This window comes from Cariama cristata, unplaced genomic scaffold, assembly GCF_000690535.1.
Source record: "Cariama cristata isolate BGI_N322 unplaced genomic scaffold, ASM69053v1 scaffold5523, whole genome shotgun sequence".
Classification (NCBI taxonomy): domain Eukaryota; kingdom Metazoa; phylum Chordata; class Aves; order Cariamiformes; family Cariamidae; genus Cariama; species Cariama cristata.
This window is the reverse complement of record NW_009609994.1, coordinates 18342-30022: the sequence shown is the minus strand read 5'-3', so window position 1 is coordinate 30022 and position 11681 is coordinate 18342. Positions and strand designations below refer to the sequence as shown.

Sequence of the window (11681 nt, the reverse complement as noted above, 5' to 3'; positions counted from 1 at the left end):
GCCCAGGAGACAGGTCCCCAAGAAGATGAGGATGTCATGGGGCACTTTCAAAGCAGAGGGGTGAGAAGACATTGAGCCTGGAGACATTTCCCCAGCCTACGCAAACCAGCTCGGTGCTAAGCACTACTTCCTCCTGCCTTTCCTTCTCCAAGCTCAGAGGTGCCTTATCTCCTCCTTACCAGTGAACGGGTGAGTCTAGTTGATAGCAGGTTTGTAGATTAAATTGAGATTTTGTACTAAGAAAACATAAAGCTTGGAGAAGTGCAAAGTCTGCGGCCTTCTGCTGCTTGATTGAAGTTGCGCACACAAGTTGTGAGTCAAAGACTAAGCAAGAAAACCATAACAGCACAAACCACAATGAAGGAAAATGTGACCAAAACTAAAGGTATGGCACTGCATTCTCACGTTACTTTTTAAAATTTAACCATTTTAATTTTTATTTGCTCAGAAGAAGGTCAGGGAGCAAGATAAACCTGTTAGAGCATCTGGCTGCAGAACAAAATAAGGTGTGACCTCTACAAGCACGTATTTCCCAGTGTTATATTAACTTACATTAAACAAATGATTTGGAGAGGCAAAGGCTTCCACTGAAGTGTGCCTCCATGTTTCCTTGTGTCTGTTTGAACGCCTTGTGGGAATACAATCTTTTGCTCTATAAGCATCCACACTTGCTCAGGCTTCTCTGGACTGCGAGGATTTGTGCCACTAATAACAGTATGTTTACTCTTAGAATCACAGAATAATTCAGATGGGATGGGACCTTGCGAAGTCACCTGGTCCATCCACCTGCTTAAAGCAGAGCTGACCTGAAAGTCAGACTGAGTAGCTCAGGGCCCTCATCCACTCGGGTGCTGGGTACTGCCAAGGATGGAGGATCCACAGCCCCTCTGGGATCATTCCAGTGTTTAACCATCCTCACCATGAATAAATTTTCCCTTAAATCTAACTACAGTTTCCCGTTCCTCAGCATGGGTGCATTGCCTTCCATCCTCTTCAAAATCTGACCGTCTTTCTATGTCAAACCAAAGCAGCCCTATCCTGGGCTGTCACCCACCCCTCCTTGGAGAAGGGATGAAACTAGATCTCACAGCAACTTTGCTGATCTGGTTGCTTGGCACTATGGAGCACATTAGTGTGCCCAGATCAGATCGGGAGAAAGGAAGGGATGTGGATCCCTGCTCTGCCATGAGGGAAAAGGACAGCCTTTCCACAGCAGTTGCCTCTTCTGAAGTTCTTCTTTGGGCTACCTGTCTTGCTGGTCTGGGATAGACAAAACACAGACTCTTTGGGAGCTTAAGCCAGTTAGCCCATCAGATTAGCCAGTTTGATAACTTGTATCACAGGTCATTACTCTCCACCATTTACTTACTATTGAACCCAGTACCTTCAGTGCTCCCATCTTTGTATGGGAAAAGAGAAAAAAACAGGAGAGGACCAGCCCAGTCACACAATGCTTTCTGACTGAAGGTCGCATTTCAGGAAAAAATTGACAGGCTGTCCTTCCCCGCTGCTGGCTGGCAGCTGGGGAGGAAGAACAGGAAAGCACTGGGAGTGTAGGAAAGCAAAAATGTTCATGTTTTTCCTTTTTCATTGTTTTATTATTTTTTTTTTCCCTACTCTCACAACATTTAACTGGGAATTGAGGGTCATCATCAACTGGTTTCTGGCCACTCCTGGCTGCAGGTGTGGGAATCGCATGCCTGCTGACCACCTAGGAATGGTATATGCATTCATTTATTTACTTAAAGACTTTTTATGTCTGACTCTGACATCTGACACACAGATCATGGACTGTATGTTAATTAACACTTTGATTTCAGAGCCACATACAACTCAGCTGTCGAAATACTCCTCACTTCCCTCCTCTCCCCGAACCCAGAATACACCATGAGACATTGCTTACCCACAGCATTCAGGAGGGGAAGCGTTGGGGTGAGACAGGCTCCTGCAGCACTTCCAGCCTTGGAAGGGTTTTAAGTGGAATTTGTGAGCGTCATGGAGACTCGAAGAGTCCAGCAAGATTTGCTGTAAAGTAACAATACATAAAATGATTTGCATGAGCAGTCTAGATGACAGCCAACAGAGCCGCACAATCTCAAACAGATACAAGCCATGACCTTCCCCTGCTTCTCCAGTCCATTGCAGCTTATTTGCTTTTTGGCCAGGTCTGGCCAGGTCATAGCCTGTTTGGGATGGACTTGCCACCACTCTGTGCCTCACAGAAACCTCTAGTCCAGAATAGGCATAAATATTTTTCCATCCTTTCATGTAGTTTTTCCAACTTCCACTGCTTTAGGAAGCATTTCTTTATCAAGAGGGTGGTCAAACACTGGAACAGGCTTCCTAGAGAGGTGGTCGATGACCTAAGCCTGTCAGTGTTTAAGAGGCATTGGGACAATGCCTGTAATAACATGCTTTAACTTGGTCAGCCCTGAATTAGTCAGGCAGTTGGACTAGACAATCGTAGGTCCCTTCCAACTGAAATAGACTAGACTAGACAGAATAGAATAGAATAGATAGAATAGATAGAATAGAATGGCAGAATAGAATAGAATAGAACAGGACTAGACTATTTCAGTTGGAACTACAACATCAGGGCTTGGGGCATTGACCTCTCTAGGAAGCCTGTTCCAGTGTTTGACCACTGTCTCAGTAAAGAAATGCTTCCTAGGCATATTCTAATCTATTATGACTCACTAGTAGGCTCAAAGAGAATGAAGGTCATATGTCTTGTTTTATGCCTGAATTACTGCCAATACACAAATCAGAAGCTCTCAATATCATAGTCCTCAAGGTCTGTCTGTGCCCCTGGGAGCCGGGACACTGCTGCCCTGAGGCGTGTGGGAAGGTCCCCTCTCTTCTCCTGCGAGCTCAGGAGTGGGGATAGAGGAACCCACGGGGAATGGGAGTAATGGGGCTTTTATGTGGCATCTGTCTGTCTCACCCAAAACCCTAGCAAGAGATCCACACTCCTTTGGCTGCTACATCAACCACCATTTCCCAATGCTCCTCCTTTCTGGGGCTGCTCAAAATCCAGGCAAACCTATGCTGTCTAACCTGTATCTCTGGGGAAAGCCCACCCTCTCTACCCTGCCAGAGGGATAATGCTTTCCCAGAAGTAAGCATCTGTCCCATCAGTGCTCCTGCCACCAGACATCATTTGGGAAGCCTCAGGCAAGTCCTGCATGATAGTGGACTGTCTCTCCCTTTCACCAAGCCTAGAGGCTCTGGGGGTAAGGATGGTGGAGGGCTTGTTGTAACAGGGTCAGCGTGCAGCTGCTTTTTACAGAAATCTAGGTTGCTTTGGCATGTTCCATTATAAAGTTTTGTGTTCCACTTCCCCTCTGTATGTGTAACCAGCTTCCACCATCTTGACCCCACAGAGCGTTTTCCCGATGCACCTCTGCTAAGGGAGGCCTGGGAGTCCCGAAGGAACAAGAAAACCCTGAGCCTTACATGCCAAGAGGAAACACAATGGCACAAGGAAGAAAGGATATGGAGGCAAGAGGCAAGTTCTCTTAAGAAGTGTGTCTGAAGCAGCCCCCAAACCTGTCAGCAGCTACTGATGAAGTACATCCCTTCCCACACACACCCAGGTCCCGGGGAGGAGGGCTCGCTCACCTGCAGCAGATGCTGCCCACACGCAACAGCCCGGCACTGTTCTCTGCTCCTGGCTGGCAGCGATGGTTTTTCTTGGCTTTCCTTCCACTGGATCGAGCTAACGAGGGAGCTCACAGGGAAAATCTCTTCCTTTCCTCTGGCAACCACCGGCCAAGAAACAGGTGCTCCTGCGGCTCCCCTTCCTGGTGCAGCGCGGGCAGCACCAACGATAGGCTGCGAGCCCTCACCTCTCGCCCGGGCAGGTGCATTCCCCGGCAGGGTGGCGTCTCAGCAAACCTGCTGCTGGCCTTGGAGAGGCTCCAGAGTCGCGTCGGTGTGCAGGCGCTACCCCTCCCTCCCTCCCCGGGCAGGATCTGGCCGCGCACCGATCCTGGAAGGTGGCTCATTTCCTCCCAGCTGGAGATGAAGGGGGTGCCAGAGCCAGGGAGCAGCTCCCAGGCAGTAGGTGAGAGGAAGCCTGCAGCCAGGTTGGCAGCACTAGGGAAGAATTGACACATTCAGCAAGTATTTGGAATTATATGGTATCAAATAAAATGGCTCCTGCACTACTGTACAGTCTAGGGCCACCTGGTCATATCAGGACTGGATCTTTGTATGGCACTAGTCCTGGCAGGCACCTAAGTCAGGCAAGATGTCATTGCAGTGCCACCTTCCCATCACCAGGCAGCCACAGTACCCACCTTCCTGGGAGACAGCAGCATCAGCAGAGCCTACCATGCTGCAGAAGATCTGGCTTCCTGGTAATCTGGCAGAAAGAAAAGGGTGACCATTCTGAGAAGAATTAGGGAAACAGAAAACGACTCATTTGAGAGAGGAAGAGAAAAAAAAGGGAGTAGCAGGAACGTTGAAGTTAGCAGGGGAATGGGACTCCCGGACTGAGTGCATGCCCTCTCCTTTGTGGCTGAGCTTAATGTCAGCAGAAGACTGAGCAGCTGGAAAATCTCCTGGGAGATGTAGGAAGAAGAGAACAGGGCTGAACAACAGCTCTTGCCTGACTGATGGAAGGGGAGGCTCAGTAATTAAGTCGCATGCTAGTTTTTTAGCAGGCTGTAAGCAGGGAAGCTTAGGATATGCCAATACAATAGACACCAGTTAGTGTGACAGCTTCAGGAACTTGTCCGAGTACAATCTGACAGATCTTTTGAAACTTGTGAAATATCATCTGTCCAGTGGTTGTTGTCCTAAACCTAAAACAACAAATGAGATGTGGTGGATTTTGCTACACAAACACCCTTGAACAATGAGCTTGCCCCTACTCAGAAAAACCTTGTCCTTTAGTTGGGTCAGTTAACAAACATGTCATCCAAGGGGAAACCTTATTCAGCTTTAAAAACCAGCTATATTCACTTTAAAAAGTGGGCCGTAACTTTCTAAGAGCATGAGATGCTTACCAGCTCCTTTAGAGATGTACCAAGAGGAGAAACAGACAATGCAGACCAAGAGAGGATGAAAGTGGAAAATGTCTTTCTACGCTGAGAGAATTCAGAAGATCATTAGCATCCAACACCATATTCCTGTTACAACTTAATTCTGAAAATATTTCTACAGCACATGTGCAGGAGATTGACCTTGGTCTAGTTTTCCCAGTATAGAAACTGCTTGCACATCTATTTTGCTTCCAACAGGTTTCTGATACACCTCAGTTGTAACACTCTGCTGTGCTTGACTTTTAATGTTCTCCCTTATAAACAATGCTTTAGCTGCCTTTTAGCCACTAAGATGAAGCTCAAAATAAGCTCAAACCTAGTTTGCCAGCTGTCTACCTAGGCTTCATCCGACAGGCCTTGTATTGCCTTTAAAATCTTTCTAATGAGGGTGACACACAGGCATACTTTTAAGCATATTAATCACCACTTAGAAATCATTCTTCCACTGTATATGCTTCTTCCTCTTATTAGGACAAGGTTCTTCTTTTTCAGAAAGATTGATTCTATTTCTCTAAACCATATCTGTTAAAGCAGTGGCTTCTACCACTCAATTTATTCTGACAGAAAGAGGAGAAAATTATACCACAGGGGAGTATAGCAAATTAAAGTGGGTGTGTTCTGAAAATTTAAGAGGGAACTAGTTTCTAAAATATTTGCTAATTACATTAATTACATCCTCTTTCTGTACAGGAAGTTATCAAGATGATTATATGGGGGGGCGGGGAGGAGGAAGAAAGGATGTGAAGTTAGCACATTAACAGACCAATTCCATCGTAACTTCTTCCTTTTGTTCCTGTGAAACCTATGCTCCATACAGGTTAAAGCTGCAAAATGAGAAAAGTAAGACTAAAGAAAATTAATTCCATGTTCATGGACAAAGCACTCAACTGGTCTCCCTGGTCATAGGAGCTCACGGAACCATCTGTGTTGCCATGGTGGTAGCCTGCAAATGAGTCCAGTATCCCTAATGGTAATATAGTTTACATGTTATCCAGCCTTGGCACCACCATCTTCTGTATAATATTATTATTAGTATGTAGAAAGCACTCGTCATTTCTCTACAATTCAAGATAGGAAGTGGAAACAGTAACGTACTGGCTGTTATAATACCATACAGTTCCATGCTCAATCAGTAGCTTAAACTTCTGATATATGTGAAATATTCCTCAGTGAGACAGTGTGCCATGCGCTGGCAACAAAGGATGAAAAATTTACTTTTTCCTCCCTCATTATTGAAGAAATTACCCCCTGTTTTTTTCTATACACGAGTACTTTGCAGAGTGACTTTTTAGAAGAATTTCAATGAAAAACTGAACTAAAGGGATTGCAGACGTTGGAAAAAAGACACGCAAAGATTAATTTATCAAAATTGTAGGAGACTTATGACATAAGGTTTGGACTTTATTCCAGATTTATGAGTCTGAACCTGGGCTGCCTTTTTGTCTTGCTGAAATGATTGTAACAGATGAAACAACACATCTCTAGGCAGGAAGCAGAGGCTTGAGCAAGGGCTCTAGCTCAGGTGTGCTTGACCACCAGTTAAAGGTTGCCCTCACAAGGTAATTGATTTTTAGTCTGTGGCTGGATACTTGCTTGGAATAACACTGGCATCTGTCTTAAGTGCTGGCAGTCCTTTATATGGATATAGGCAATTCAACACTGGAAAATAAAAGGCTGATGTTGATTTTTGTAGCACAATGACACCAAATTAGAATTCTAGCAGAAAAGGCTTACATAGTTTGACGAGCTCTTCTGAACTAGGACACATTATTTTTCAAGAGAAAGGTGTGTACCTGCCCTAGCATGAAGGCACAAAGATCAATCTTTCACTAACACAGATTTACTTTTTTCTCTTGGCTCCTAGGCCTAATGGAAAGGGCAGATTCCAGGAAAGTAGAAGGGCGTGAAGGTTGCTGCCTTGTGTTCAGAGCAGTGAGTGCTGCACAAATGCTTCTAGTAGAAGAGTATAGGATCATGGAAGTCTAATCTATGCTGTTGCACTTCTGATCTTGCCAGGAGAATATAATAATGTAAGGCATCCTTGAACCAGGTCACTGTTGCTGTGTATTGTGGCTTCTTTCCAGATTCAGCTTAGGAAGATTTCCAACTAAAGGAGGCTGAACTGCAAGGACTTGCCCCTTCTCCTGGATTTGGTCTCGCAGGTATTGAATTTCTAGCTGCTGCATTTCTATGATTTTCTCACTTTCCTTCTCTGCATTCAATCTCAGGACAGCTGGGCTGGACAGCAGTTCACTGGAGGGAGCTAGAAAATAAAATCAGAGAGGATAGAGCAGAGTAGCAAAGGTCCAGCTCACAGAGTTCTTTGGCATGAACAAGGAAAGACACCTTTCAGGGCTGAAGGAGGACAGCTAAATAGTAAGCTTCTGCAGTATTTAGCAGTTTCTGCAACTAACATTAAATATAACAGGTACCACCAGGCAGACAAGCTGAAATGCTATGGAGAGAGTAATAGCATTGTTAGCCAAGGACAAAAAGGGCTTCTGGAATGAGTACTGACAATATGGAAAACATACAAAAAGCAATATTCACCTGTGTCTTGAGTTGCATGTTTTTTCTTGGTTAATCTTAGTGTTGACCGGAGGTCATGTACCTGGCTGTGGGCCACCTTCAGTTCTTGCCGCAAGTCATTAATTTCCTTAATCAGATTCACATTTTCCTGCAAAAACAATATGCCCTGTGAGGAAAAGCACAGGTACTATCTGGCTTAACAATATGTATCTTCATATCACTGGGAAGGACACTGGACAGTATAGAATCAGTATCACAAGCAGAAGATACAGGGCAATCAGTACAGTACACAGCATTTCAGATAAGGCCACAGGAGATTTGACACAAAACCTGACAGTATTCAAACCATGTTAGCTCAATAAGCTAATGCTTGTTTTGCTTTTCTGACTGCCGCTGCACTCCAAGGTATCATCTTCCTCGCCAATTCCACAGGGAAGCTCAAGTCCCTTCCTGGACTGATCCAATTAATTCAGAATTAATATGAAGAATCCTCATTTATCCTTGCAGTGTGTATAATTTTGCTTTTCATTTGCCACTATGTGTATGTTCCCTTAAATTATCTGTATCTCCTTGCAGTTCTTCAAAGCTGTCTTCATTAGTTCTGACAGACATCACTTTCCAATACCCCTTCCAAACTATTAAGAAATATATAAAGCATACGGAGACTTGAGATACCTACTGCTAACATGCTGTTATGAGGAAAAGTTAGCCATGTATTCATAATTTGTTCTTTTTTTAGTCAGTTTTCAACCCATAAAAGTTCAATCCTCTAATTTTTTTAATAGCCTACCACAAAGCATCTTGCTGAAGGAGCTGTGAAAGTGCAAGTGAACATACTTTACCCATTGTCGCAACAGATTCAAAGACTTCAGCAAAAACAGTATGGGCTAATACTAGTGAAGGATGACAAAACTGTTGCTCATGACTCAGAAACAGGAGGACTATTAACTAAATACTTCTTTTCTGAATTCCAGAGAAGTGCAATTGCATATTTGCCTCTTACAGAGACAGTGAAATACTTATCGCATCAACAGCTAATGCAAATGTTAAACAGCTGCCATCATACTTGAACCAAGAATTGCAACGATTTCAGCTACCTGTGGGGTTTTTTTAGAAATTTTGGAACACAGCACCATTCCAACCCCTGGAATGCCATGATAAATGGCAATATTTTAAAAAGATAAATGGCCAAAAGGCATGCTTTGGGTACCTCACATAATACCAGTCTCAAGCAACAGGGAACTCACTAAAACAACAGGAGATAAGAACAAGGATTAATGACATTTTCCTATGAAAAAGGTATCTTCAAATCTTCCTTTTTTTTTTTTTTTTAATGACAATTTTGGTTGATAGAAATAAGACATTTCTGCAAGGCATATGATTCGGTTTGGTTATAAAGTATTGGCACCACACAACTGAAAACTGGTTAGTAACCAAGTACAACACTTACCGCAATTATCTGTATATATATGCACTCAAGGAGTTCAAGTTGGCAGCAAGAACTCAAGGTGCACGTGCATGGCAAGATTCTCAATACTTCACACTGAGACAAGTATACACCAACTGTGCTTCAGTTTCCCCTCAGTTGAAAGTCACTGACTGGAGGAAGATTGTGGGATGCATTCTTGTTGGGCAAGAACAGTTGTTCTTGCAGTGGTTGTGTTGGACTCTAAATGCAGCACGAGTTGGTGAGCTCAGGCACCCTGCTCTGAAACCATAATATTTTGTTGACTCCAACCTGTTTAATTCAAGTCTTTAAACACAGATTAAATTTGACTGCTATGCATTTATCCCAGAGCTTGATCCTGAAAGGAACACATGAAGAGGATAACTTCCAAGAATCAGCCAGGGTAATTTGCTTTTGATCAGCTTTCAGGGTTAGGTCACAGCATTTCTGTTTAGGTGTACCTTAGTCATGAACATCTTCGTAAGTACACTCCAAGTGGCTGAATGCTGCTATCAAATGAAGATCTTGCTTTTGGTCTAATTGGCAGTACCATATATAGTATCTTGTATGAGGCAATCTAGGCTACGTAGAAATGTCTTGTTTGGTTTGCTGGGTGCTAAAAGGCTGCTGGTTGACAAGGATAATATTTGTCTGAAGAGGCATGCTATCCAGAGACATTAGCCTTTAATTCAGTCTTTACATTCTGATAGAAAGCTTGCGTTGCAATGCAATGATCATGCAATGGATTAAAATAAATGTTCATGGTAAAAGTCATTGTCATGGGATGTTGTGGCAAAGTACCAATTGTTTCAGAAAAGGGAGTGATCCAATGCATGGAGGATGAGGCCATCAGGTACAACTACACATGATGTCTGGGTGCAATCTACAGCCTAGGAAGTCCCTACAGTGCTGACTGTCAGAGACGGGTAGGATATATTATAGAAAAGATCATCCCATACATGCTTCAGTTGAAGCAGCGTTACTTCAAGATTATTCAGTGTGTCTGTTCTTACATATCCAAATGACCAAAGAAGCCATTACAAATACAGAAGGCTAGAGGGAAAAGTAATAGTCTGACAAGCAGCAACTTGCCAATTTGTAAGAATGATTAAAATTATCTTAACAGTTCTAATCATCTGTTGCAGCAGTCACTAGTGGAATGTACCTATGAACAGTCACTCAAAGAGGAATGCACAGCTCTGAAAATGTAAGCACAACTGAGGAATAATAGAAATATAGAGCTAGAAGGCCATCAAGATGTCATTTGTCCTGACAGAAGTTTGTCTAAACTAGTCTTAAACCCCCTCCTGTGAAGGACTGGAAGACCATGATAATTCCTCCTGGCTGTAAAGTCTCATTAATCTACCAGACTTCAGAGAACTTCTTTTTCTTTGAAGAAACCAGGCTGGTTAGAATCTTTGATATCTTCATCTTCCAGATGTTTTATTAATTCGGTTTTAATCATGATTTCGTGTTAGGCTTACTCATCGAAGACATCAAGTATTATGATTATGAGCACCATCTGTTACCTTATTCCAGCAAGGAAATTCTTCAGGTTATTTTCTGAAGCCATCTCCTTTTGTGCTAAAGGAAACATCTAACTCACAGGAGTAAAAAAATTAAAACAGGGCCAGGGAAAAAGATCGCTGCTGCCTAAGCCTGAAGAAGGACTATAAATAAATAGCAAAGAACAGATGACTTAGGAGGGGACTGAGGTCTAATGATCCTGAGGAAGCATAATAAAGTAACAATGAAGAAAGGGCTAGTGAGGGGAAAAGGAAATGCTGAGTGAGCAGAAGGAGATCATGGTAAGAAGAGACTGTAAAAGAACTGTCCTCCTAGGATGTTTGATGTGAGACTTTAGAGCCTCTCACTCCAGATGAAAACAAATTAGATCTCTGGCCCCAGCAGTCACAAGTTTACCTTGCCTTGTAAGGAACAAGGATTCTGAGCAAGAGATCTTGGTACGAATAGGCATATTCATCATGTGTTTCTGAACTTCCTCCAAAAAAAATGGATGTGAAAAGCAGAAAGTTCTTCTGAATTCAGACCAGTAGGCGTGGGACTATGTGGCCAAAGAAAGTAATTTTTTTTTTCTCTTTTCTTCCTCCAAAGTTACTTCCTAAACACTACCACACAGCAAGTACAGTTTGGCACTCAGACAGGTGCAAATTGACTATGATGGCAATTATAAATACTGTTTGAAATAAAAAACGAGTACATTAATTGCTTAAAAAATAGCCAGGCAGCAGAGATTCCTTATCTCCTTTTACATTAGGGAGTGGGAGATAAACAAATGCATCCACAAAACAGCAGCAATTTCTGACTTCAGAGATCTTGTCCATTTTGTCCAGAAAATTATAGAACTTTAATAGCTCAATGAATATTATCCTTGAATAGAAGCACTTAAAAAACTTCGGAATTTCTGGCAAGGAAGCAAACCAAAACTGTTTCTAAGTCCTAAGAAACCACAGTGGTAAGGCTACTAAAGCCTCTTTTGTGCAGCTGCTTCCTTTTTCCCTCTCCATACCACAAGGAAAAGGCTTATTACTTGCATGATGCGCATGTAAGCAGCCTGGTGGATTTCCTGATCCTTCACCACCTTCTTTTTTAAAGCTGCCACATTCCTCTCAAGATGTTCTTGCTGTCTCATGTAT

At 43.1% G+C, this 11681-nt stretch overlaps 1 protein-coding gene across 1 annotated transcript in view; it reads right to left on the bottom strand.

Moving 5' to 3' along the window:
* Positions 1-7099: 7099 nt before the first annotated feature.
* CFAP57 (cilia and flagella associated protein 57) overlaps positions 7100-11681 on the bottom strand; it is a 21416-nt gene continuing 16834 nt past the window's right edge. Inside the window, exons 18-20 of the mRNA XM_009697721.1 lie at positions 11576-11681; positions 7599-7725; positions 7100-7311 (exon numbers count right to left, since the gene is read on the bottom strand). The exon at positions 11576-11681 is cut by the window's right edge and continues 68 nt beyond it. Coding sequence (XP_009696023.1) covers positions 7100-7311; positions 7599-7725; positions 11576-11681 — 445 coding nt within the window. The remainder of the gene's footprint in view (positions 7312-7598; positions 7726-11575) is intronic.